This window comes from Geotrypetes seraphini, chromosome 8 (assembly GCF_902459505.1).
Source record: "Geotrypetes seraphini chromosome 8, aGeoSer1.1, whole genome shotgun sequence".
NCBI lineage: Eukaryota > Metazoa > Chordata > Amphibia > Gymnophiona > Dermophiidae > Geotrypetes > Geotrypetes seraphini.
Window position 1 is genome coordinate 33,220,479 of NC_047091.1, and position 25,015 is coordinate 33,245,493.

At 46.2% G+C, this 25,015-nt stretch overlaps 1 protein-coding gene across 1 annotated transcript in view; it reads right to left on the reverse strand.

The window, feature by feature from the left end:
- The window catches only part of MYOM3 (myomesin 3), a 136,135-nt gene that overhangs the window by 41,701 nt on the left and 69,419 nt on the right, over nucleotides 1-25,015 (reverse strand). Inside the window, exon 21 of the mRNA XM_033954507.1 lies at nucleotides 23,633-23,747. Coding sequence (XP_033810398.1) covers nucleotides 23,633-23,747 — 115 coding nt within the window. The remainder of the gene's footprint in view (nucleotides 1-23,632; nucleotides 23,748-25,015) is intronic.

Here is a 25,015-nt window from a genome sequence, read left to right on the forward strand (position 1 = left end):
AGATTTGATTCTTCGCGTAAATAATTTGGAATACTATTCCAAAAAGAGGGGGCAGTGACAGAGAAGATAGTAGACCTCATTGTATATATAAACTTCAGTGACGGTATAGAGAAGAGGTTATTAGCTGTTGATCTTAGGGACCTAGAAGGAATATAAGGAGTAAGAAGATTATTTATGTTCAAATGTTTTTTATTGTTTCAACAGTAAACACTCAACACAATCAGCAGTATAGTTCAGTAAACAATGATGCAACTATCCCCCCCCCCACCCATCCCTCCCCATCCCCGGAGTCCAGTGCCAGATCAAAAAACCTGAGAGTCCGAGTCAGACTTAAATATTCAAAAGTCTACTACGTGCATGTGGGGTGAGATCCTGCCAGAAACATTCCCAGGTCTGACGAAATTTACGACCCGGACCACGATCCAAGTCTCCTACTATTCTCCGCTCTAGCGTTGCGTGGATTATCATCAAGGATCTCCATTGGGCATAAGTCGGGGGAGTACTAGACAGCCAGTTGGTGAGAATGGCTTTCTTCCCCATCAAGAGTGCTCTGGTAATGAAAGTGGACATACCCTTGGGTTTAGGTGTGGCTATATTGTAATACCCAAATAATGCTCTCAGTTGCGGTAGCCAACGCCTCCCCCAAAGCAGCGTTATATATTGTCCCAGGTGACTCCAAAACTGTAAAATTTTAGGGCAGGCCCAAAGCATATGTCCCAAAGAGGCATGAGCATGGTCACATTTCGGGCATGAGTGAGACGGCGTGATCCCCATCCGGGCTGCACATTCCGGCGGAATATAGAGTTTCAAAACAATTTTCAGTTGCATTTCCCAGTGGGTGATATTAGGAGATATCTTTTGAATATGTTTCAAGACCTGTTGTAACTGGTGGGCCGTGAGTGTACATTGCAAGTCCTCTGCCCATGTTGTCGCTAAAATGTCCAAGTTAGGGCCAGGTTGACAATCCCGTACCCCCACAATGTGAAAACGAAGAGGAATCCTCTGTTGCGCAGAAAGGCTGTAGAGTTCCGAGAGGGCCTCTCTATTATCCTCAGTAAGGTGGGCCTCCGGTAGAGATTGTACATAATGTCGGATCTGATAATAGGCAAACAAGTCATTAGGCTGTAAATCAAAAGTCCCACGTAATTCCGCAAAAGGTGCTATTCTCCCCTCCTCCAAAAACAGGTGGAAAAGATATTGAAGCCCCTGCATACTCCACCTCTGAAAGGAGGTATTTTGTAATCCAGGCTGAAAGGCTCCATTGCCCTGAATGGGTAAGTACAAGGAGACTAAGAAGATTATTTATAAATTCAGGTTGGTTGTTTTGTCTAGTCTTAAATGTTAACAGAAGAATTTTGTAAGTGATTCTGTGTTCCACTGGTAACCAATGAACTTCTTGCAACAAGGGGGTGACATGGTCAGATTTATTTGCATTGAATATGATTTTTACGGCGGTGTTTTATATTATCTGAAGTCTTTGTATTTCTTTTTTTGATTATACCTTTATAAAGGGCATTACAGTAGTCGATTCACAGTGGATCAAAATGTTCAAGGATGCGGCATCTAATAGTTTCGATAATGATCTGATCACACGTAGCCTATAAAAGCAACGTTGGACCACTGTACTGATATGAAAATGATAATTAAATTTGTTATCTAAAGTTACTCCAAGTAATTTAAGTGATAGATTGAGATTTGAATGTAAGAAGGGTCTGCAAAGAAAGTCCTTCTTTGTTGGGAAAAATCATTGGATTTTTCAATGTTCAACGAAAGCATATGTACGTCCAACCAGGAGTTAATCTTTTCCAATTTTTGGTTTATAAACTTTATTTCTGAGGGATTATTTAGATCTATCGGGTGTATTAGTTGGACGTCATCTGCATAGGCAAACATTGTAAACCCGATAGATTGCCCTAATGTTAAAAGGGGGGCCAGAAAAATATTGAAAAGTAAGGGAAATAAAATAGAACCCTGAGGAATCCCATAATCAGTTGTAAATGAGTCAGACGATGTAGAATTAAACACTACCTTAGAAGAACGATCTGTAAAAAAAGATAAAAACCAGTCCAAGACCTGGTCTTTAATACCAATTTCACTCAGACGAGACAGAAGAAGCTTATGATCTATCGTGTCAAATTCCGATGATAGATCTAAAGAGATAAGTAAAACAGACTGGTGGTGGTCGAGGTGATAGAGAATTTTAGTGGTCAACCCAATAAGTGAAAGTTCTGTGGAATGATGTTGATGGAATCCAGTTTGGTTTGGATGGAGCACTTTTGTTTATTCTACAAAATCTGAAATTTGGCGGAAAACTATCTTTTCTGTGAGCTTTGCCAAGAATGGAATGTTTGAAATAGGTTGATAATTTGAAACCTCTTGTGAACAGATTGTATAGTCTTTGATAATGGGATGGATAACTGCTTCTTTCCATACTTTTAGAAGGGTACCTGTATTTAAATAGTACAGATCAGATTTAAAATATCAGGTCCAAAGGATGAAAAAAATTGTTTTAGGAAAATTGGTGGAATGATCTCTGAATTGGAACCCTTTATGTTTAATGTATTTAAAGTTCTCTGTAGTTCTTGAAGAGTGGGTAGGGTAAATTTTGAACATTTAGAGAGGGGGAAATGTATAGTTTCAGATTTTTAACAATGTCCACTGTAAAGGCGAAAGTAGGATTTAAGCTGGCAATACTTGGCTGAGAAATGGAGCCTCTAATTTTTTGGACTTTCTTGATAAGATAAGAGGCAATTGCTTGAGCTGAAGCAGTCCGTTTGGACGCTGTCCTCTGTGTGGTTAATGATTTTGTAATAAAAAATAATGCAAAAGTGTTTTTAGCTTTTTTGATTTGTTTGGAATAGTATTCTTTTTTTGATCTGTTGATCTCAGATTTATAAAAGTTGGCTTGTTTCTTGAATTTATTTAGGTTGTGTAGGGTTTTGTTTCTACGCCATTTTCTCTCGAGGGATCTCAGTTGTTTTTTTATAAGGATAAGATTAGAACTATACCAAGGGTTCTTTTGTTTACGTGGAGAAATGGTAAAGTAACAGTGGGCGCTAGGGTATCTAAAAGTTTAGTAATCGAAGCCTTCCATGAGGCAACGTTCTCCTCAATAGATGATTCTGATAATTCTACTAGTTTAGAATCAATGAACAGTGAGAAACCAACTGGTCAACAGTGACAAATCGTACTTGCATGTGAGAATTCATACTTGCCTATTCCACATTCAGTCTAGGAAGGAGTGCTGGAAGACCTACTTAATCAATATCTATAACACCCTACTTGATCAGTGTTTGTCAAGGCTGTGCTAGTGGTTGCTGTCCCTCCCGGGAGGGAAGAGCCACTTCAAAGACTGCTCAGCCGAATGCATTTGGAGCGTGGAATGCTATGTCGAGGCAGTAGTGCTTGGTGAAGGTGTGCATGGAGGACCAAGTGGCTGCATCGCAGATGTCCCCTATTGGTGTGTGGTGCAGATGTGCCGTTGTGTTGGCTATGGTTCTGCGCTGGTGGGCGTTGGCTCCCACCTGCGGTTGATGCTGCGCTTTTCTATAGGTGAAGGGGATGCACTCTTATATCCAGTGCAAGCGCCTGCGTTTGGTGGCCGGAAGTCCTGGTCTGTTTTGGTCGTAGGAGACGAACAATTGAGGCTTGTCTAATCTGCTGCATAGTCAGGGCCCGCACACAGTCCAGGAGGTGTTGCTGAGGTGGCAGTATGCCTCCCTGTGGGGAGATGTAGAGTGCCGGGAGGCACGCTGAAGCCACCTTCGGCAAGAATCGGGGGTGGGTTCTGGGTACCACCCTGTTCTCATGAGGGAGTGTGTCGGTAGACACGATGGTCAGGGTTTTCCCAGCCAGGAATACGGGATCTGCCTCCCCCAAAGGTTTGAAGGGGTCGAGGTGAGATGATGCGGCACCAAGTTGAGGTCCTATCTGGGTGGTGGTGGTCTGACCGGTGGGTGCAGATTGGACAGTCCCTTCATGAAATTTTGTGATTACTGGATGCCTCGACACTGGTTTGCTGTCTAGGCCAGCGTGGTATGCCGTGATTGCACTAAGGTGGACCTTGATGGAAGTGGGTTTTAGGTCCCCCTGAGATAAGCTCAGTATGTACTGCAGGATGTCCAGTATGGGGCAGTTGTAGGGGTCTCGCTGCGTGTCTGTGCACTGGTAGCAGAACCTTCTCCCTTTCAACCCATAGCGTTTTCTGGTTGAAGGTCTTCTGGCTGCCATAAGAGTGTGCTCCACGTCTTGTGGTAGGTTCATCCTCTCATCATCCATGCGGTCAGGGCTAAGGAACGCAGGTTGTGGTGGAGGGTAAGGTTCCCGCGTTGTGTAATGAGAACTGCACTGATCGGGAGCGGGGAGAGGTGGGTGAACCGCTATCCCTTGCCGGAACGGGAACCATGGTTGCAGCAGCCCGAACAGGGCAATCATGATCACCGTTGCTCTGTCCTGAAGAATCTTCTGCAGGACTTAGGGTGTTCCAACTCACAGACAGACCGTCGGGGCTGAGACGGCGATGGGTTGATCTCTTTGCGCAGAAGGTCGAGTATTTTGAGTTCGGTTCGGTTGCAAACAGGTCGATGCTCGGTGTGCCCCAGGTGCTGAAGATCTTCTTCATCGCCGCTGGGTTGAGACACCACTCATCGGGATCCAGCTGGTGGCTGAGTCTTTCTGCCAGGTCTTTCTGCTCCCACAGGAGGTAAGTTGCCTGGATGGGGCATTGAATGGAGTTGGAGAACTCCCACATGTGGCAAGCTTCCTTGCATAGCGAGGTTGACCCTGTCCCTCCCTGTTTGTTGGTATAGTGCAAGGCCACCTGGTTTTCTGTTTGGGTGAGGACTGCCATGCCTGTTTGAAGGTTTCGAGGGCATTCCCTAAGGCCCTGAGCTCCAGTAGGTGGGTGGTCAGAGGTTGGGTACACTGGTCCCAGTGACGTCTGAGGTGCCCTTTCAGGGATCACATGAGTAGTCTGGTGTGCTGCACAACAAAGACCGGAGCGTGCTGACGATGAGATGCTGGCAGGGATGCACTGGGCCAGGGATGTCATGGCGTCGATCTGGTAGTCCCGTAGGACGGCCTTGGTCTGTGTGGTGTCGATAACTGCCCAGATGAACGATATCCCCTGGGTGGGTATCAGGTGGGATTTCATGTAGTTGATGAGGAACCCCAGTTCTTGGAGGAGGGTTATGGTGGTTGACGGGGCTGCCAGCTGTCGAAATAAGATAGGACGCGCACCCCTTGAAGGCGAGGATGTGCCACTGCCACGCACTTTGTGAACGCTCTTGGAGCCGTTGAGAGTCCAAGGGGCAGGACCTTGTACTGGAGGCGTCTGTCTTGGCTTTAGAAGCGACGATGCCTCCTGTGGGCTGGGTGCATGGGATACTAGCCAATACTCGGGCTGTAACAGGGCCAAGACTGTACCCAGAGAGTGCATCTGGACCTTGTGTATGCATCTGTTGAGCTTACAGAGATCCAGGAACGAGCGTTGTCCTTGTCCATGGTGATGCGGGGGTTCCTGGAGTAGAAACCCCTTGGTGATCTCCTCTGTTCGTCACCGCCTCTATTGATTCTGCCGAAGCAGGTCCTCTCCTTGCTGCAGGAAAGTTGGGTCGTCAGAAGGAAGGTGCCCCGCCCACTCGGGGGGGGGGGGGCGGGAGTGGAGACGAATTCAGAATCCCTGCTTGATGATGTTGAGGGCCCACTGGTCGATGGTGATCCTGGGCCAAGCCTTCGCAGACAATCTGATCCTGCTGGGCCGGAGGGTGGTCAAGGTTCTGTTTTTGTCTTGGGGAGAGGGCTGCTCTTGGATGCCCCTGCCCCTCGGGCGGTGCTTGTTTGCGTAGCAGTTATGTTACTGTTGCGAGCGCTGGGGCACAGACTGCTGCCAGTGTGGACTGGCTCAGTTGTGAGCTGGAGTCTCTATTTTATTTAATTTATTTATTTCCTCTCACTGGCCTCCTGATAAAGCCGCATCTGGAACTGGAGCGCAGCAATTCGTGCGCTCAGCATTGCACCCTCTGAGAGAGGGAGGGAAATGGAAAGAAGAAAAAGCATGGAAGCTCTGGAAGAATCCCTCTGGAAGAATCCCTGTAAGTCCTAACATTATTAAACCAGGTGAAGTGGGACAAGGGAAAACCATAAGCTCATAGCTCATAGAAACTGTTCTCTCTACAAAAACCTTTCTCTCCCCCTACAACTAGTATCTTATCTCTGCAGCTGATGGAAACAGTAGATTACCTGTAAAGAGATATTGCATACAATTTACCAGAAAACATGCAAGAATGAAGAAATACCCAGGTTTTAAGAAAAGTTAGCTACTGTGTCAGCAAAACTGGAGAGAAAATAACAGGTCCTGATACTGAGGTCTGGCATCAGGCCCACACAGCCAGATACCATGAAGAGATAAACAGACCATGGTCCGAAGATAGAATTCTCAAGAGATATCATCTACAGTGTCAGAGATATTTACGGTTGGGAGGGGGTCTTGTGCTCGGAAATACTAATATGGGGAGGAAACAGGCATTTCGGGGAACAGGTTAGGTCTTACGGTAAACAGAGTAAACATATAACGTGACGCAGGTCAACCAGCCAATAAAAGAATGTAACTAAGCAGTAATGCATAGGAAAGTAGCCAATGAAGATGTATCATGTGATGTAAACCAACGTGGTGTTGGCCACTAAGAAATGTATAAAAGCCAGGCTTTTAGGAAGCAGAAAGGGAAGAACAGACATCAGTGGTGACCCTGACGTGATTCGAACACGCAGCCTTCTGAACCCCGACGTTGAAAAAGGGAATATGCACCTTTAGAGACCTCACTGGATTGCAGGCCTATACTCTGCTTGTCAGATTGCCTCTCCATTACTTTTGGCCAAAAGTGTGTTTCTGGGTTGCCTACTTGTACTTATGCAGTGTCTCTGCTTAAACTTCCTTATTTCCTTGCAGATTTGCTGTGTTATTTTACTTCCCCTTTTCTGCGGTTTTTTCTTTCTTGTTCTAGCTTGAAGCCAGCAATGGAATGTGGTCTGCCTTAAACACTGCTTTCTCTTTTCTTACTATTCCTGTTTGTTTGTTGCTACACAGGCGCAGTGGTGTCAGCTTTGGACGACCCCGGACCCAGGAGCAGGATTCCATGTTGATTCGCCCGGGACCGGGCTCCCATCCTTAGCTATCCTACTGGTCCTGTATGGACTAGCCTTCACAGGGTTCAGGTAGCCAGCATATGTATTTAATTTGTTTAATGACTGGTGGGAGTGCAGCCAGCATATGTATTTAATTTGTTTAATGACTGGTGGGAGTGTAGCCAGCATATGTATTTAATTTGTTTAATGACTGGTGAGAGTGTAGCCAGCATATGTATTTAATTTGTTTAATGACTGGTGGGAGTGCAGCCAGCATATGTATTTAATTTGTTTAATGACTGGTGGGAGTGCAGCCAGCATATGTATTTAATTTGTTTAATGACTGGTGGGAGTGTAGCCAGCATATGTATTTAACTTGTTTAATGACTGGTGGGAGTGCAGCCAGCATATGTATTTAATTTGTTTAATGACTGGTGGGAGTGTAGCCAGCATATGTATTTAATTTGTTTAATGACTGGTGGGAGTGTAGCCAGCATATGTATTTAATTTGTTTAATGACTGGTGGGAGTGTAGCCAGCATATGTATTTAACTTGTTTAATGACTGGTGGAAGTGTAGCCAGCATATGTATTTAATTTGTTTAATGACTGGTGGGAGTGCAGCCAGCATATGTATTTAATTTGTTTAATGACTGGTGGGAGTGTAGCCAGCATATGTATTTAACTTGTTTAATGACTGGTGGGAGTGCAGCCAGCATATGTATTTAATTTGTTTAATGACTGGTGGGAGTGCAGCCAGCATATGTATTTAACTTGTTTAATGACTGGTGGGAGTGTAGCCAGCATATGTATTTAACTTGTTTAATGACTGGTGGGAGTGTAGCCAGCATATGTATTTAACTTGTTTAATGACTGGTGGGAGTGTAGCCAGCATATGTATTTAACTTGTTTAATGACTGGTGGGAGTGTAGCCAGCATATGTATTTAATTTGTTTAATGACTGGTGGGAGTGCAGCCAGCATATGTATTTAACTTGTTTAATGACTGGTGGGAGTGCAGCCAGCATATGTATTTAACTTGTTTAATGACTGGTGGGAGTGTAGCCAGCATATGTATTTAATTTGTTTAATGACTGGTGGGAGTGCAGCCAGCATATGTATTTAATTTGTTTAATGACTGGTGGGAGTGTAGCCAGCATATGTATTTAACTTGTTTAATGACTGGTGGGAGTGCAGCCAGCATATGTATTTAACTTGTTTAATGACTGGTGGGAGTGTAGCCAGCATATGTATTTAATTTGTTTAATGACTGGTGGGAGTGCAGCCAGCATATGTATTTAATTTGTTTAATGACTGGTGGGAGTGTAGCCAGCATATGTATTTAATTTGTTTAATGACTGGTGGGAGTGTAGCCAGCATATGTATTTAACTTGTTTAATGACTGGTGGGAGTGCAGCCAGCATATGTATTTAACTTGTTTAATGACTGGTGGGAGTGTAGCCAGCATATGTATTTAATTTGTTTAATGACTGGTGGGAGTGCAGCCAGCATATGTATTTAATTTGTTTAATGACTGGTGGGAGTGTAGCCAGCATATGTATTTAACTTGTTTAATGACTGGTGGGAGTGCAGCCAGCATATGTATTTAACTTGTTTAATGACTGGTGGGAGTGTAGCCAGCATATGTATTTAACTTGTTTAATGACTGGTGGGAGTGCAGCCAGCATATGTATTTAACTTGTTTAATGACTGGTGGGAGTGTAGCCAGCATATGTATTTAATTTGTTTAATGACTGGTGGGAGTGTAGCCAGCATATGTATTTAATTTGTTTAATGACTGGTGGGGGTGTAGCCAGCATATGTATTTAATTTGTTTAATGACTGGTGGGAGTGCAGCCAGCATATGTATTTAATTTGTTTAATGACTGGTGGGAGTGCAGCCAGCATATGTATTTAATTTGTTTAATGACTGGTGGGAGTGTAGCCAGCATATGTATTTAATTTGTTTAATGACTGGTGGGAGTATAGCCAGCATATGTATTTAATTTGTTTAATGACTGATGGCAGGGCAGCCGGCATATATGTGATAAGTTAAGCTTAGGTATAGTATAGTTCAACGCAGCCAAATTGACATTGAGTACCACTTCCAGTTATATGTTTTCTTATATTTTTTTTTATATACTTCTCTTTTTGATACAGGCGCCGATCCAATTGCTGGTTGATTTTTTGTTTTTTTTGTTTTTTTTGCCAACATCTGGCCCTTCGTTCTCCCACTACTTTTCTTCTTTGGTTCTTTTGAGGGGAGTGCTTCGTCTCAAGGTAAATACATGATTTTTCTTCTTTTATAATTGCTGAACTAAACGGAGGTACTATGTTCCCCTTAGCTTTTCTAAAAAGTGTAACCCACCCGGAATTACACAAGCTTTTGCACCATTTCCATGACAAATGGGTTAAACATACTTCAAAAAAACACTCCCCAAATTCTCCGGATTGGACGTGGCCCCCACAGGGGTCCCTCTTTTATGATGATTTACTTTCCCTTCGTACCGCTATTCTCAATGACAAGCAAGGACGATCAAGAGAAAAACACTTAGAAATGTGGAAATTGTGGCGGGCTCATTGCGTGGACCCCCCCTCTGCAGCTACACCACACATGTCTGCTGCTAGTCCATCGGCCCCGGACCCGTCGACATCCAAGCTTGGTTCCCAGAAGGTCGCCTCTCCGCCCCCATATAGCACGGTCCCTACTACTCCAGGGTCGTCCGCTCCGTCATCTGGTATATATCCTTCTCTGCAACCCCCGGCCTGTGGATATGACCAAGCCCCTTATGTGCCACCGGAGACCGATAAACCTCCCAGTCAGTCAATCCTGACTGCCCCCCTTGCCCCCATCACCGCACCCTCTTATCAGATAAATGGTTTTGTTGATTTGTCTCCAATACCCCCCGATGTTTTATTTCCCCCTGACACCTCATCCGGCCCGTCTTCCAAAGCTGGTTCCCTAGACCAACGCGCTAAAAACATACAGGTGCATTGGCAGGATGAGGAATTAGCCAAATTTAGACATGATCTAGGCTCCTGTACCAATCATATCCTACAGAACAAAGGTAGTCGGGCTACCTTACCTTCCCTAATATCCCACTGCCCTAACCCCTCTGACTGCCTTTCTGCAGAGTGTCATGGCCTTCCGGATCATGTTAGTTTTGCCCAGAAACATGAAGATTCCGGTTGCAAATATGAGCAGCGCGGTTGTCGTGTTTGCTACCGTCTGCCCTCTTGTCCCGACCCACAGGATTGTACTGCCTTTGGTGCGTGTACTATCGTAGCAGCTCATAAAAATATTTCTGACGGCCTTGTTCACCCTTGGTCTCCTATCTCTAAACAGCCCACCCTGGATAACTCAACTTGTACAGTCCCCGTACCCCCCGTCGCCCTCAAAGCCCCTCAAGAGGGTTCATTCAGTGAGTCTCCACGGGAGTGCCCCATGGTTACATCGCTCCCATCCCGTGCATCTATCATTGACCGTCTTGCTCCTGTAGCAGCGCCTGCCCCCGTAGCCACACCCAGGGGCCCTAGGCCAGAGCCCCGGACATCCCCGGCCCTCCCAAGTTCCCCCATTTTACCTAAAAAGAAAACTGTCTATATCGATCTGGCAGATAGCAATTCAGTCCATATTGATTTAGCAGACACTTCTGGAACATGGTATAAATCTGCTTCTTCTGCACAGTCTGTTCCCACCACTATCTTGACCCCCCAAGCCTCTCCATCCCTAGGTGACCTTCTGTCAGATATTCCCGAGCATGGCTCTCTCTCTATGTCTACCCCGCTGTCTTCTACCCTCCCTTCACATCCCATACATTCTCCATTGGTACCGTCTCTTACCCCACCTTCCTCCTCTCATGGGGACCGCCCTACAACCCCCTTTACTCCCGACTGGAAGCTTACGTCTTGCCCAGCCCCTGCTGATTGTGCCCTTAATGCTGGCTGCGGAGGTCGCGCCTTTCATGTCAGTTACGCCCAGCGCCACATGGCTTCTAACTGTCAGTGTCAGTATTGCCGGGTGTGTCTGGGTTTTCCTTCTTGCCCGAACCCCCAAGACTGTACATCCTATGGAGCCTGTATTCATCTTCCCCCTCATATTAGTCTATCTACGGGACATTCCAGACCTTTTCCGGAGCCCCTCCGACCGTTGCTGTTTTCTGAATATGTCCCTCCTGTTCCCCTTGGTGCATTGACTACTGATTTTGCTGGATCATACTACAAGTCTTGTCTCACCCCAAAGCAGATAATCGCGCAGCATGAACACTCTACTCATTATGTCCACCCGTGGCTTGACAATCTTGCCGGTTGGACAGAGTCGTGTGCTCCCCAACTTATCCCCTTCCCTCGTGAAGGCTCTTTCGAGACCAAACATATGAATACAGCCCGTTTATGCATTCGTCAGGGCTTCCAAGATTCTGGTTGGGATTTACAATACATGAAGGATGGTCTAAAAATTTGGGAAAAATATGAGCGCAGATTTTTTGGCCAGCCTGCTGAACCCCCTACCCACCAACCTATCTTCTCCGGATTTTCCCCTACTAGTTCTTCTCCTAGTGCTACCCCTACTAACGCAGTTCCTGCCATTTCTACTACGGCTATTTCTATCCCCGCGTTGCAAGTCCCTCTCATTACTAAGCACACCACTGCCGGCTCCACCAAAACTGAATATGATGCATGGAGCTTTGCTGATAAACTTTCTATCAAAGCTCAACTTCCACCCTTGTTGAAGGGTGCATCTCCATGGATTTCCAAATTTGAGCAGATTACTTCCCAATGGGAACTTGCTCTGGGGGATGTTCGCTCTTTACTAGTTGAATGCATTGGCAAAGTAACTACTGATATTTTTGCTGATGCAGGCATTGCCAATTATACCATTGATGTCAAAAATTTTGACGGAGACCGTTTTAATAATTATAGGTCCTCAGTCTGGAAAGCCCTTCGTACTCATTTCCCGGATGAGAAAGATATGTCCCAACTTACCTCCATGCAGTATAAAGTTGGCTCTGACATATACTCTTTTATTCGGGATTTTGAGGACATATGGGAACTACAAATTGGCGATCCTTGTTCCAAGGATAAGATTAAAGGCTTGGCCTTCCAAACATTGCGTGGTACTATGCCAAAGGCCATACAAACCAAACTAGATGGGATTGTGGGTATGGCTGGCAAGCCTTGGTCAGAAATTATTACTCATATTACTCATTATTCCCATCTCTTATCTGATGCGGAAATCAAGGAGCAGAAAGAATTACTTCAATTACAGAAAAAGGCTCTGACCTCTCAAATTCAGTCTCAGTCTCATCCACTGCCCATATCTCCACCTTCCCCTCCCGTAGCCCCAATGGCACCCGATGTTCTCTCTCAAATGAAGCAAGCTGTCCGGCTTGCTCAGCAAGAAGCTGTCCAGCTTGCTCAGATTCAATGGTCTCAGCCTGCTTCCCCCTGGCAACCTTGGCAGCCTTCGGCTGCTCCCATTTCTACACCTCGGGGTATACGCAACACTGAGCGTAACTCCTTTTCTCAACCTCGAGGCCGCTCCGGACCCCAATGTTGGACCTGTAATAGATATGGTCATATATCTTCTGGGTGTCAATTGAACCCCTTCTCCCGAGCCACCAGAGGTGTGGCAAGGGGTCGGGGGCATCCTGCTCCCCTTACTGCTGCTCCTGACTCCACTTCCCCTCCCCCTTTATCTTTCCCCTATCCCTGTGCTCCTCCACAACCATGGTACGACCCCACTGAACCAGCTGGCCCTCAACCTCCCCCAGACTCTTTATGACTACCCCACCATTTTGTTCACATTTCTGTGTCTGGTCACACTGAACCCATCAAGCTGGTACAGATCGGCGATGACGCCAACATCCCCTTTATTGTTGACACCGGCGCCACTTTAACCTCTATTAATTTCATTCCTCCCCACTACCCTGTTTCCACCCGGACGGTCCCTACCATCGGTATTGAAGGGGCAGCTCAGCAACATCACATCATCCCTGATGTGTTGTTGATCATTGATGGTCAGGTCGTGCTTGCTGACATTTTGTACGTTTCCTCCTGTCCGGTCAACCTCTTGGGCCGTGATGTGCTTTCTAAAATCAGGGCCGTCATCACATTTGTCGGTTTTCATCATTCTGCTCCCGTATTGGACCCTGCCACTCGCTACGGTTGTGTGACCAGTGTCGCTGGAGTCAAGCTTATCCTCAAAGACCCATCCACTGGTCCGACCATCCCACAATACCCATTAAAGCCGGATGCTTTGCATGGTATCCGTGCTTTAATTCAAGAACTCTTGGAACATAATATCATTGAACCCACTGAATCCCCTTGGAATACCCCCCTCTTTCCCATTCGCAAGGCGGATGGTAAGACCTGGCGTCTAGTACATGATCTACGCGGCCTCAATCACCTCTTGCAGCAGGAGTTTCCTGTTGTCCCTAATCCCATCACGTTACTTACCTCTTCCGTCCTACATGCCTGGTTCTCTGTCATTGACCTCAGAAATGCCTTTTATTCAATCCTCTTGCACCCTGATTCCCGGCCCCTTACGGCGTTTACCGTAGGCACTGACCGGTACATGTGGCAGCGCCTTCCCCAGGGCCTCCACGAGAGTCCTGGTATATTTTCTCGTGTCCTTGCCCATGACCTACAGGGGTTTCGCGACGCCTTGCCCCCTGATTCCCAAGCATCGCTTTTTGCTTATGTTGATGATCTTCTCTTGTCCGCTGACACTGAGTTACTCTGTCATAGGCTCACCGATGATCTCCTGTCCTATCTGATTTCTAAGGGGTATGCCATTAACTCTGAAAAGTTGCAATATTGTCAACAGGAAGTTACCTTTTTGGGCCACACCATACGGGCTGACAGTAAATTTCTCTGCCCTACTCTACTTAATGAGATCGACTCTCTTTCTATTCCCCTCACGGTCCATGATCTCCGTGCCCTGCTGGGCTTACTTAATTACTGCCGGGAGTATATTCCCTGTTTAAGCACCCGTGTTCTGTCTCTCCGCGCGCATTTAAAGGGGAACCCAGAGGGGAAGCAATCCATTCATCTCTCCTCCTCGGATGTCGACGTCATCAAATCCCTACAAGCTGACCTCAAATTGGCCCCGCAATTCATGTTACCCCTTCACACACTCCCGGTTGACCTCTATGTCATTAACCACCCAGAGGGGTGGGCTGCGGTGGCTGGCCAGGGTGATCATACCATTTGTTACTTATCAGGCTCTTTCACACTGGTTGAGGCATGCTTCAACCAGTGTGAACAGGGGGTAGTTGCGGCCGTTAGCGCTGTTTTGAAAGTTTACCAGTTTTTGCCCTATGCCTGTATCTCTTTGCATTCTACTCATGCATTGTCCAAAATCCTATCCCTTCCCACAGTCACCTTTACGACACGAAGACTGGCTACTTACCTAGCAGTTCTCCTTACAGGGAACATTGACATTCGCCCCGTACCAACGGATAATGTTCTGACGGATAAAGTACAGCCATTCCTTGCTTTTTTTGGTCCCGAAGCAACGGCCCTGCATGGCTGCCCCCAAGAATTACCTACTAACCCATTTGTCAAACCGTATAAAGATGGGTTTCATATCTTTGTGGATGGGTCACAAACGAGCGCAGGCACGGCTTTTGCCTGGTTTGTGTACAACATTAAGGAGCAAGTCTGGGAAAGTGGGTGGAGCACTATGCCCACATCCCTTACAGCACAGGCGGCGGAGCTAGCAGTTCTATTGCACGCCCTTGAAACCTATCCTGACCAAACTCTGACAATTTACTCTGATTCTATCTATGCTATTAAATGTATTACAGAGAATCATGATAAATGGCGGGTGAGAGGCTTCATTGATAGCACAGGCAAACCACTACAACATATTGCTCTTCTGGAGCGTCTTATGACAGCCATACAGAACAGAAATACCCCTGCAGCAATTGTAAAAATCAAGGCTCATGATGACACAGACGGGTCCTTCCCTCAAAAAGCACATCAGCACGTTGACTTTTTGGCCAAAGAAGCTACCACGTATTCTCAGTCCACTCTGTTGTATGTGAACACGAGGGCTCACTCTACGGAGCTCGCGGCCTCCTTTGCTGAGGGAGCCACGTTAGAAGAATTACAAAGATGGCAGGATATGGGGTGTAAAAAGGTAAGAGGCGTTTGGAAAACACAAGATATGAGAACATGTATATCTACAGCTTCATTATGGCTATATGCCCAAGATTACCATGTGAAGACACATGCCCCGTTCTCATACCTAAGTACCCGACTTAGACCGTTAGTTTGGCATCCGAAACTGGATGCCATCTTAAAAGAAGTACTCCGATCATGCCCCACCTGCATTAAAACAAATCCCAGGGGCACTCCCACCCCGTTGGGGGTTATACCCATTCCTGAAGGGCCTTGCAGGAAGTGGCATATTGATTACACAGATATGATATTTGAGAACCAAGGGAAACGATATCTCTTGGTATGCATCTGCCCTTTTTCTCAGTGGATCGAAGCCTATCCGTGCGTTTCTGAAACTGGGAAAGATGCAGCTCAAAAGATTTGTGCCGAAATTGTAAGTAGACATGGGGTACCTGAAGCCATTATTTCAGATAATGGCAGTCATTTTCGGAATGACCTCCTAAAAGAACTATGTGGCTCTTTGGGCATTGAACAAAAATTTGTCACTATCTACAGACCACAAGCTAATGGTTTGGTTGAGAAGGCCAATGATCTCATTAAGGTGGCTTTAAAGAAACTAATGCCTTTAGAGTCCAAAAATTGGCTGAAGTACTTGCCGGCAGCACTCTATGCAGTCCGGAATCGGACCTTACAATTTAAGGATCTTGTAACCAGTCCATTCCAGTTGTGCACTGGAAGGCTACCATATTTTCCACCCTTTCAACAGCCGGGCCAGAGGGCCTTGCCGCAGGTTATATCTGATTATGTGTTTTCTTTGCAGACAGCGCTGCAATTACTGGACGACAAAAGGCAATCCTCAGTAAGGGCCCCGACGCCGTGGGTCTACAAGTACCACAAGGGACAGCAGGTGTATAAACGTAATTACCAGAAGCAGAACTGGAAACAGTTGGCCTTTCACGGACCATATATTATCGAGGAAGCATATCCGTTTGCAGTCAAGCTACAAGGACAGACTACATTGGTGCACCATAAAGATCTTAAGCCGGCTCCTACTGTAATGTCTGCCCTGACCGAAACTCGAGACAAATAACTAATCCAGCTTATGAGCTGGTGGACTAACTTACTGTCTTCTGACTTTATTTGTTTTATATATATATTCAGTATTTCCTGGCTGTTAGGATATGTTATATTAGTGTTGTGTTCCAAGAGGTGTAGAACAGCCATAGACTTTGGGTTGCATGTACACTTTGTCAAATGATAACGCATACATCCCCTTCACCTTGCATGAGTAACATATTAAGTTGCCGCTCCAATTCTGGTTTTTTTTCCTTTTTTTAGGGTTCCTTTTCTTTGTTGAAAGCCTCTAACTGGTTTTGGGGGGTTGCCAACTTCCTGGGCGGATTCGTTGTACATTCCCCCACTGGTTTCCCCCGTTAGCCCAAACCCGGCCCCCAATTTTCTACCTGGATAACCCAAATGGGAGCTCCATGTAGCCTTTTCCCTGATCCTCACCCAGGGAAACTTCCCTTCTCCCGGATAATGAGCCATAAACTGAACAACCTATTGCGATTGATTGTCTTCCTCTGGTTTTGCGCAGGAGGGCTTACAACCGCTCCAAGGGAATCCTGGATTGGGACGTCTTCCCCTTTGCCGGCTTGCACCGCTTGTGTACATCAGACCCGAACAGGCACCCATATTACTAATACATTGATTTATTACAAACATTTTGCTTGTAATACTACCATCACGGAATGTGTACATAAAGACTACACCTATCATATGTGTGTAGTTCCCAGAGGGGCAGGGGATAATACTTACACTCATGTTTGTTTCGACCCTCAAGCCCGACCCTCTTACCAGCTGTATATACGATCCTGTGATAATCATAAGTTCACTGGGGGATTTCGCTGTTGGAATACAAAGAGCAACTCTTTAAAAATCCCTTCCCTTGACACACCTATAGGTTTCCCCTTAGATGTTTGCACGGTCATCAACTACCAGAAATTTTCACATCATAACTGTGACAAGCTTAGCCCCTTCAAATATTTTCCCCTTAGGAAATATCTTTGTCCACAACGGGACTGGTACACCTATGACACCAATGATGGATATTATTGGTGTAGCTCCTGGTCCCTGGTTATAGCAGATACCCAGAACCCTGCTTTTGGAGGAGATCCTTTAGTAAAAATAACCCAAAGTTCCATGGTCCCAGATAAACAGTGCGTTCGCCACAATAATTGTTCCTTAATCTATTTCCAGATACAGAACCCTAAGGCTTTCCTGGTCCCTCGACGATATCAGATAGCTATTGAGATGGGAGGAAGAGCCCCTTATGGGTTCATGGAAATAGGCCTTAGACTCACCCAACCAGTCTCTTTCCATAAGACCCATCAAATTGAAGAAATAGAACATTCAGTTGAGTATGGTACCTCCGCAAACAACCTATTTCTTGCCTTAGCTGAAACTATAGCAAGCAGCCTAAATATCACTAACTGCTATGTTTGTGGTGGTACTCATATGGGGGAACACTGGCCATGGGAAGCACAGGAGATTGACCTTACCAAAACGTCATCATTTATAGTGAATCTTACCAGGCCTCCCCCAGCAACGATAGGTTCCCCCTGGGTTCTGAAATCCCTTTTTGTCCCCCGTTTTTGCCTGGTAAGGCCTCATACCTCCCAAAGCTTTGGGGCTTTCCAAGCAGGATGGTCCGCTTGCACCCATACTTATACCTGGAATCATTCTCGGTGGGTCACCTGGCCTGCTGATACTCCACCCTTCGAAGATGCCTTCTTTCAACTATTACACCATTCTCGTTATGTTAAGCTCCAGAAAGGCCCCTCTGCACTAGTTAATTGGCCAGCCCCAGATGGTCTTTATTGGATATGTGAGAGTAAAGCATATATTTGGTTACCCAGGAATTGGGAGGGGTCATGTACTTTAGGTATAATTCGCCCCAGCTTTTTTCTGCTCCCTCTTGCACACATAGATTACCTAAAATTTCAAGTGTACCAATCCCTCAGCCGAACCAAGCGGGATGTAGATGTTAGTAAAAATTTGCTAATTGGTGCCTGGACGGATAAAGAATGGCCCCCTGCTCGTATTATCAGTTACTATGGGCCTGCCACTTGGGCAGCTGATGGCATGTGGGGATATCGTACCCCTATTTACATGTTGAATAGGCTTATTCGACTCCAGGCAGTGGTAGAAACCATTACAAACGCCACCTCCCTTGCCCTAAATCTTCTGGCTGCCCATGATGATCAACTTAGAAATGCTATGTACCAAGATCGTTTAGCTCTGGATTATTTATTGGCTGCAGAGGGTGGTGTATGTGGTAAATTTAATTTGTCTAATTGTTGTTTACACATTGATGAAATAGGTCAGGTTGTAAAGGATATTACTGATAGTATGAAGGAGGTTGCACATGTCCCGGTACAAACTTGGAGTGGAGTTGCACCAGACTGGTTCACTTCCTGGTTTCCTAACATCGGTGCCTTACGCCCTATTTTGATTTTCTTATGCATCTTGTGCCTCATTTTCCTATTAGTACCTTGTTGTGTTCCTTGCTGTATTAGTCTAGTACGTAGTACTACCATATCGGTGTCTCGGCAAATGTTTGCAGCACAGATATACTGTCTCCCCAATTCCTTACCAGTTGAGGGGGATTACCTCCCTATGCTACCCACGCACGATCAGTTTACTGATTGTACTCGTTTTAACGAGTGTGACTCCGCTGATATTGATGCCCCTTCCTATGAAACCACATCACCTGAGATTCTCTCCCAGGAACCGTTACCTCCACCACCACCTCCTCTTCCCCCTATATCGGCACTTTATGCTGATGTTTCTATCACAGCCCGGCAGGTATAAGCTTTATGTAGCATTTGACATGAGTTTAATGCAGCACCTGAATACCCATGTAATTTCTGCTTTGCACAATAGCTGGATTATTTACTGCTTAGCCTAGTGTTATAAACAATAAGAACACTGCTGCGACAGGTTATATTACTCTGTCCTCGGTAGCATAGTAAGGGTGGGCACTTGTCTCTTTCCTTTTTCCGTGTGTACTTCCTAGCACATAGCCCTGGGCCCATACTGTGTAATCTCTGACACAATCTAACCCTTCGCCAAATGACCGGATGTCAAAGCCACCTGGCGGGGCTTTGAAGAGGGGATGAGAGAGGGAGGGAAATGGAAAGAAGAAAAAGCATGGAAGCTCTGGAAGAATCCCTCTGGAAGAATCCCTGTAAGTCCTGACATTATTAAACCAGGTGAAGTGGGACAAGGGAAAACCATAAGCTCATAGCTCATAGAAACTGTTCTCTCTACAAAAACCTTTCTCTCCCCCTACAACTAGTATCTTATCTCTGCAGCTGATGGAAACAGTAGATTACCTGTAAAGAGATATTGCATACAATTTACCAGAAAACATGCAAGAATGAAGAAATACCCAGGTTTTAAGAAAAGTTAGCTACTGTGTCAGCAAAACTGGAGAGAAAATAACAGGTCCTGATACTGAGGTCTGGCATCAGGCCCACACAGCCAGATACCATGAAGAGATAAACAGACCATGGTCCGAAGATAGAATTCTCAAGAGATATCATCTACAGTGTCAGAGATATTTACGGTTGGGAGGGGGTCTTGTGCTCGGAAATACTAATATGGGGAGGAAACAGGCATTTCGGGGAACAGGTTAGGTCTTACGGTAAACAGAGTAAACATATAACGTGACGCAGGTCAACCAGCCAATAAAAGAATGTAACTAAGCAGTAATGCATAGGAAAGTAGCCAATGAAGATGTATCATGTGATGTAAACCAACGTGGTGTTGGCCACTAAGAAATGTATAAAAGCCAGGCTTTTAGGAAGCAGAAGGGGAAGAACAGACATCACCTCGAAGGTCTTTTTCCCTGTGGAAACCAGGGTTTTTCAGGTCCTTCCCTGACGGGGGTTGGAGGAGGGGGGGTCGTGCTGCCCTGTTTCTCTTAAGCTACCGCAATGCCCATGTATGGCTGCTGCGGGTTGTTGAATCCCTGGGCTGGAAAGATCTGGTACTTCAATCCCAGTCTCCTTGATGTTGGTTGCCCTGAGGAGGGAGTCAGCCAAATCTTGTCTCTGCAGTCCAGGAGGTTCTTGTGGACTGGAATCGCCACTGCCTGCGTGAAGTACTGGTACTGGTAGTTCAGGCCTTGTAGTACTCTGTCTTGGGTACTTGTTGTCCACTCACGTGGATCTTGAGAAAGGCTGTGAGTTTCTGGAGGGACTTGGGGTGAGTCCTCGTTTGTGGGTTTTTGTTGTTTTTTTTTTTTTAGTAAATATTTATTTATTTTTGTGGGTGGTGACTCGGTGCGTGGTTGGAGGCTGGTGTGTAGCTTGTTCCTCCGTTGCTTGGGTGCATGGCATGCTGCTGAACCGCGCCATGTTGTTGTGCGTGGCTCCCTCTAAAGGGGGACATTGTGGGGAGTGTAGCCCGCTGAGAGAGGAGTGGGTCAGCAGGAGGATTAACTGTGGCTGCTGGTCCCACCCCTGGTGGTTCGCAGGTTCATGTGCTGCTCCACTTGACTGGTTGGGTGGCTCCTTGTACCCCACCGCCCTTCTCTGTCCTTCTTGAGAGGGGGGGAGAGCCTGCAGAGAAGGGGCAGGATGCACCCCTTCATCTGTGCCAGTGCTCCTGGCTGCGTTTCCCACTGTGCCTGGAGGCAGAGAAAGAGGAGTGATAATGCCTCTTGAGTGGGCTTCTGCTGCTGTACTGCCTATTGTATATTAAACTGTACAGCGCTGCATATGCCTTTCAGTGCTATAGAAATCATGAATAGTACAGAGTCCCTCATGCTAGCTGGAAAAGCACTCTGCCTAGGTTTTATGAAGAGCAAACAGCTTTTTAGACTGAGGAGTTTCAAACCCCCACCTTTGGAGAGGCATGGTCTGACATGCCGCATCTCTGATGATATCAGCACCCTGCTGAGAAAGGCAGACTCCTCGTTCCCAACATGAGAGGGGGAGGGGGACGGGGTGGGAAAGGTGTGAATTGCAGGACCCCAAGTGGGAAAGAAACATCAAGTTTTGTTTGTTTTTTTTTCAGCATGTCCTTTATAAGCTGAACTCTGGGGCAGCATGTCTCCTACTGGGGAGAGAGGTCTGCAGGTCCCCTCCAAGGGAAAGAAGCATGGGAGATTCTTTCTCCTTAAATTCAGATTGGGAGGAGGGTGGGGCAGAGCCCTCTGGGCTACAACAGATTATCAGAGGTTTTACCAAAAACAAGCAGATAGGACTTACCTTTGAACCCCAATCGGCTCCCTGCAGAGGCTGGCTGTAAGTGGCAGCATGCCGTCTGGAGGGTGAAAGCCCCGATCTGTTGCTTGCAGAGGCTGTGGATTTACGCAGCAGCATGCAAGACGCCTATCGGCTGCCCTGCAGAGGATGGCTGTAGGTGGCAACATGCAGGGATTCCTGGAGAGATCTCTCGGTCTGGCGACACTCCTATCGGCTGCCCTGCAGAGGCTGGTTCTAAGCGGCAACATGCAGGGACTCCGGGAGATATTTCTCTACCGGGCCAAGTGCAGGCGGGGGGATTAGCTGAGCCAAGGCATCCTGGAGGCTCCTTGCCACTGTAGCTTGTGGATCCCCCGCTGCTGCATTCTGATGAGGATGGCTGCTGGAGGAAGATTCTCGGGCCTCACTTCTCTTCATGCCCTGCAGAGGCTGGCTGTAAGCAGCAACATGCAGGAACTCCTGGAGAGATCTCTCGGTCTGGTGAGACTCCTATCGGCTTCCTGCAGGGGCTGGCGGCTAGCGACAGCATGCAGGACCTCCGGGAGAGATTTCTCGACCGGGCAAGTTGCAGTCGGGGGGGTTGACTGAGCCAGGATGTCCTGGAGGCTCCTCACCGGATTCGTCTGTGGATCCCCTGCTGCTACGCTCCGATGAGGATGGCTGCTGGAGGAAGATTCTCGGACCTCGCTTCTCTTCATGAAGTCTCTCAGTGCCCTCTTCCTTAGCTTGCGTGCACGTGGTGACATGTGCGCACAATGCAAGCCACACGGAAACCTCGAGCGCCGGATCCAATCAGTGGGCGCACAATTCATGGGGATCCAGTGTGTTCATCCTCCTCCTGCATCCCAGTTGTTTCTTTAGATGATTCAGGCATCTTCAAGTTGATGAGTAGAAAAAGTTGTAATGGAGAGCTGTAGAAAAATCCGACCGATGGGAACGGGCGGAAACTAAAGACTGGGGATTAGGGGGAAGCAGGGGGAATGGGTAGGGCTCGGGCATGCCCAGTGGGGCCCGGGCACTGCACGTGCTCAGAGAAAAAAAAAAAAAATCTCTTTGAGCTATTGGAGAGCTTATCCGCAAATTGGGAGGTGTTGGGACAACACCCATATGTGGCTGACTCATCCTGCTTGTCCTAGGAGAACCATGTCTAAAGTATGCCCTGCTATATGAGTGGGAGAGTTTACCAATGGAATGAGGTTTAAATCCTTTAAGAGAGTAAAGATATCTGAGGTAAAAGTATTATTAAGATCATCAAAATGAATATTAAAATCTCCTAAAATGCATTACTATATCCCAAAAATTCAGCTTTCATTCTTTCATATTTATAACTGCAACATAAGTTCGCCCACCAAAAAGTATAATTAAGTCTATCATAACTCTTCCAATTGCGTGTAATCATCTGCATTGCTATTCCCATCATTATTAAGAAATGCTGGAAATTCAATGCCAGGCTGTTTTCGGTAATCAGCATTGAATATCCAGGAGTTTTAGGGCTGTTAAAAAGTTAGCCGGCTATGCGATATTCAGGAAGATATTCAGGAAGATAGACTAGCTATTTAAGTGGCCAAGTTTGGATGCTAAACTTAGGCAGCCAATATCTAAATATTTGCAGCTAGCTGGCTGAAGTCATGAGATATATTAGCGGTTGGCCGGCTGAATGCTATTTAACTGGCCAGGCTAAATAGCTCTGAATATCGGTTGGGTAATCTCCCTTCAGACAGATATTAATTTCTGAAACTCAAAACAATTTCACATGCTCAAGTTTGGAAGTTGTCTTTGTTCTTACAAGTCAAAATCTTATCGTAGACTTCTTAGACTTGACCCAAAAATCCTGGTTTGGGACTTTGTCCTTCTAATTATGCGGTACCACTGCTTCACTGGTACGGACCTTTAAGTCTAGGGTTATCAGATTCCTTAATGAAAGAAAGAGGACATGTGGCCCCGCCCTGTTCTGCCACACCCCATTCTGCCCCCCCTCTGCCCCCATTCTTTCTTTCCTTAAAGAGACCTGATTTTGATACTTTTGTTTTTTGTTTCATGTAGGGGATAGCACATAAACCAAACGAGAGGGGAGTCCTCTTTCAATTTTAGCCCCCCTTGCTAGTGGGATGTACCTGGTTTAGTTTCAGCTATTACGGGATCTGAGGGAACCGATGGCGTTCCGGTGCCAGCGTTGTTCACTGCTTTCACCCGGAAAACATAAGACTTTCCTTTCTCCAGCTCAGACACCTGCAAATGCCAAACAGAAGACCTCAAAACACTGACAAATGACAGTTCCCAGTTCTGTTAATTCCAGTAACAGGTATGTGTGAGGTTGTTCTGCCTGACCATATAACTGGTATAAGCTGTCATTAGGGTTTCTGATTTAGCTAATAAACACCACTAAAACACATAATGTGGAAGAAGTGTTGCCTGGATGGGTGAATATAAGGGTCAACCAAAACGCTATAGGTGACAACTTTTTTCATTGTTTTCCAAAAAATATAAATTTACCACTTTAGTGAAGAAATAACAAACAATTGAGTAATTATTTATTTCGTTTTCAAATACTGTTCTCCCAGGGGAGCTCAGAACAGTTTACATGAATTTATTCAGGTACTCGAGCATTTTTCCCTGTCTGTTCCAGTGGGCTCACAATCTATCTAATCTACCTGGGGCAATGGGGGATTAAGTGACTTGCCCAGGGTCACAAGGAGCAGCGTGGGTGCTGAGGCTGTAGCTTTAACCACTGCACCACTCTAGAAATCAAAATGTAGTAAAAGTGGGCCAAGTATAGGACAATCCAGCCATTGTGACATCACTGATGAGGTTGGCTCTTATTGGTGGAATGAGGCATTATGATGTCACAATACCAGCTCTGGTTATCAGAGGCTGAAACTCTTCACTCTATTTATTTCTTCAGTTTTCTATACTGTTCTCCCAGTGGAGCTCAGAGCCATTTACATGAATTTATTCAGGTACTCGAGCATTTTTCCCTATCTATCCCTGCAGGCTCACAATCTATCTAATGTACCTGGGGCAATGGGGGGATTAAGTGACTTGCCCAGGGTCACAAGGAGCAGCGCAGGTTTGAACCTACAACCTCAGGGTGCTGAGGCTGTAGCTTTAACCACTGCACCACTCTAGAAATCATAACACAGAAAAAGTGAGCCAACTATAGGACAATCAAGCCATTGTGACATCACTGATGAGGTTGGCTCTTAGGCATTGGTGGAATGAGGCATTATGATGTCACAATACCAGCTCTGGTTACCAGAGGCTGAAACTTTTCATAATCTATCTAATGTACCTGGGGCAATGGGGGGATTAAGTGACTTGCCCAGAGTCACAAGGAGCAGCACGGGTTTGAACCCACAACCTCAGGGTGCTGAGGCTGTAGCTTTAACCACTGTACCACGCACTCCCCCACAATTAAGTGGCCCTTATCACGGAGAATGAAACAACCTATATCCAAACAGAATACGGAAGTTTTGTTTAACTTCACTTTTTCATTAGAA